Genomic DNA, 2163 nt, shown 5'->3' with positions numbered 1-2163 from the left:
ACACAATATCATGACATATGATGCCCGGAATTTGTTCTTCCATATTAGGAGGTAATGTTTCTTTATTTTAGCTTTTGAATAGTACTTCATTGAAGAATCTATATTCTGAGGCTTTACACATTAGTATATGTTTTCTGAGATTTCTTTGCTCTCAATATTGCTTTGCCTTATTTGACACCTAGGACCATAGACAATAAAATTGTGTCTGGCACCTACAGGCTGTTGACCGCGACAAAACTCCCGGCTAAGTGCCCTCATTAGGTTTCAAACTCATCCCAATTCATCTAACAGCTATAACAACAATTAAGTGTTGGTGACATTGAATGGCAACCTAGGGTATAAGGCATTAATGTTGGTTGGTGTGAACCAGAGCGCCTGACGGCCATTTGTCTGGTTCATTGGTTTTTTCTCTGTTGCAGTGGAATTGAAAGTGCCAAAAGCACCTCCATACGGGGTGACCAAGACACACATGTTTTAGCCCCTTGGTGATTCATGTGGTTGATATGAACCCGCCCTTATTGCAATGTGGACAGGATGGATTTATAGGGTAAAAAGTTGGTTGGGTGGCTTCTTCTTCCCTTCCCTTGTTCTTCGCTGCCCTTGTACCTTCCCTTGTCTTTCCCTGCCCTTTCCCCTTGTGGGTTCGCTTCCAATGACAATGCAGCCACCTGAAAATGAAAACGGGGAAGTTGTATTGAAGAGAGGACGGTGGACGCCGGAAGAGGATGCCATTTTAATCGAGTATGTGCGCGAGAACGGACCACACAACTGGAACTCTGTTCATTCTCAGGGATTGTTACCCCGCTCAGCGAAATCATGCCGCATCCGGTGGCTCAACAACCTCAGGCCCATCGATAGGAGGTAACCCAGCTCTCCATGTGCTTCTTCGGCTTCTATTCGCTGCGTTTACACGACCCTTTTCCGACTGAGAGGGGCAGTGCATTCGAGGTTGGAGAGGGGCTTGAATTTAAGGCCTCTCTCTACGCTGCTAAGACTTAAACTTTTCCTGATGAAGCTCATTCTATCGTTCATCTCTATGCTTATCCATCTATCTGGTGTGTGATTGGTGCATCTACTTATCCTTGCACACGGTACTTTCATAAACTCACAACTCCTCCATCCATCCTGTTGTTAATCGTGCAACAAGTTCCAGTACATGCTGCCGGAAGTCTTGGAAGATGGACACATTTGTGGCTTTTTGGGGAGTCTTGCCCACCAGCAACCCGTGTAAATAGTTCACGAACAATGAGTTCTAAAGATCAACCTCAGGGGACCAGTGCATGTTCTGTTTTTGTTTTGTTATGGTGTGCCTGTCAATTAAAACGAGTGAGGCCTCTTTGCCAGAGGTTTTCGAGGGTTTCATGGATTTCCGTAACATTTGGCTTTTGGTGCAGGGACCCTATTCAACTGACTCTGCGCATGGGCCGTGTTCAACTTGATGATACCGGCCATTAGCCGCTTATGATAGCTCAAGATATGGTTACGCATTTATAACATTGTAATAAGGATTGAGCTCTAAATTTTATTATGTCCTATAGATTGTCTAATAGTGCATTTCATGATATCACATTGCCTACGTATCTTCAGCTTGGAAATTCCTATATGTTTAGAGATGTATGAAAAAAGGAGGGAAATAATGATGGCTATTTTGGATGCTTTTCCCTTGGAAGAGCCTAATTTGGATGTTTTTCCTATGTTGCATGACGTAATGATCTATAAATGAAATGTCACATCAATGGTTCTCAAGCGTATGAGAAATAGCACCTTGAGGTCTAGAGCATGGAGTGCTATTTCTTACGGTCCCACCCTATTTCCCACCTATTTCTTACGTATTTCCCTTTCATGACATAAGGCCCTTAAATTGAATTACTCAAGGCTACATGTTAATTACAATGCAACAACTATAAGCTATATTGAAAGTGACATGAGTGAGCATGCGGTCTCTTTTACAAGTGTCTCATAGGGGTAATTATTTCCTCAATCACTTTGAAAAATCAGTTTTTTGGTGATAAAATTTTGACAAAATTAAGATAGAAGTCATAATTGGAAGTATGTGCTAAGACTTCGATTAGGAGGTTTGCTCAAGTATGTGCTAAGACTCTAAGACTCTGATCAAAAACACGTGCTAAAGAAATTGGGGATTTAATTTTTGAACATTTTGTT

The 2163-nt window shown here is 41.9% G+C and overlaps 1 protein-coding gene across 1 annotated transcript; it reads left to right on the top strand.

Annotated features, from left to right (window-relative positions):
• Window positions 1-507: 507 nt before the first annotated feature.
• LOC147887459 (transcription factor MYB24-like) lies at window positions 508-1710 on the top strand. Its single transcript, XM_087394971.1, has 2 exons — window positions 508-861; window positions 1395-1710. Exons 1-2 carry the CDS (start codon window positions 524-526, stop codon window positions 1453-1455), a joined length of 399 nt encoding a protein of 132 aa, XP_087251097.1. The 5' UTR covers window positions 508-523; the 3' UTR covers window positions 1456-1710.
• The last annotated feature ends 453 nt before the right edge of the window (window positions 1711-2163 follow it).

Source organism: Dipteris shenzhenensis, chromosome 23, assembly GCF_047967505.1.
Source record: "Dipteris shenzhenensis isolate YYH24624 ecotype China chromosome 23, Dip_SZ_1.0, whole genome shotgun sequence".
Classification (NCBI taxonomy): domain Eukaryota; kingdom Viridiplantae; phylum Streptophyta; class Polypodiopsida; order Gleicheniales; family Dipteridaceae; genus Dipteris; species Dipteris shenzhenensis.
The sequence above is the reverse complement of the archived record's forward strand: the minus strand, read 5'-3'. Positions and strand labels throughout refer to the sequence as shown.

Excerpts from the sequence above, each read along its gene's own strand:
- LOC147887459 (XM_087394971.1), top strand. The coding sequence starts at position 524 with ATGTGGACAGGATGGATTTATAGGGTAAAAAGTTGGTTGGGTGGCTTC. Across the intron at positions 862-1,394 it reads CTCAGGCCCATCGATAGGAG|GGACCCTATTCAACTGACTC; the intron begins GTAACCCAGCTC and ends CTTTTGGTGCAG.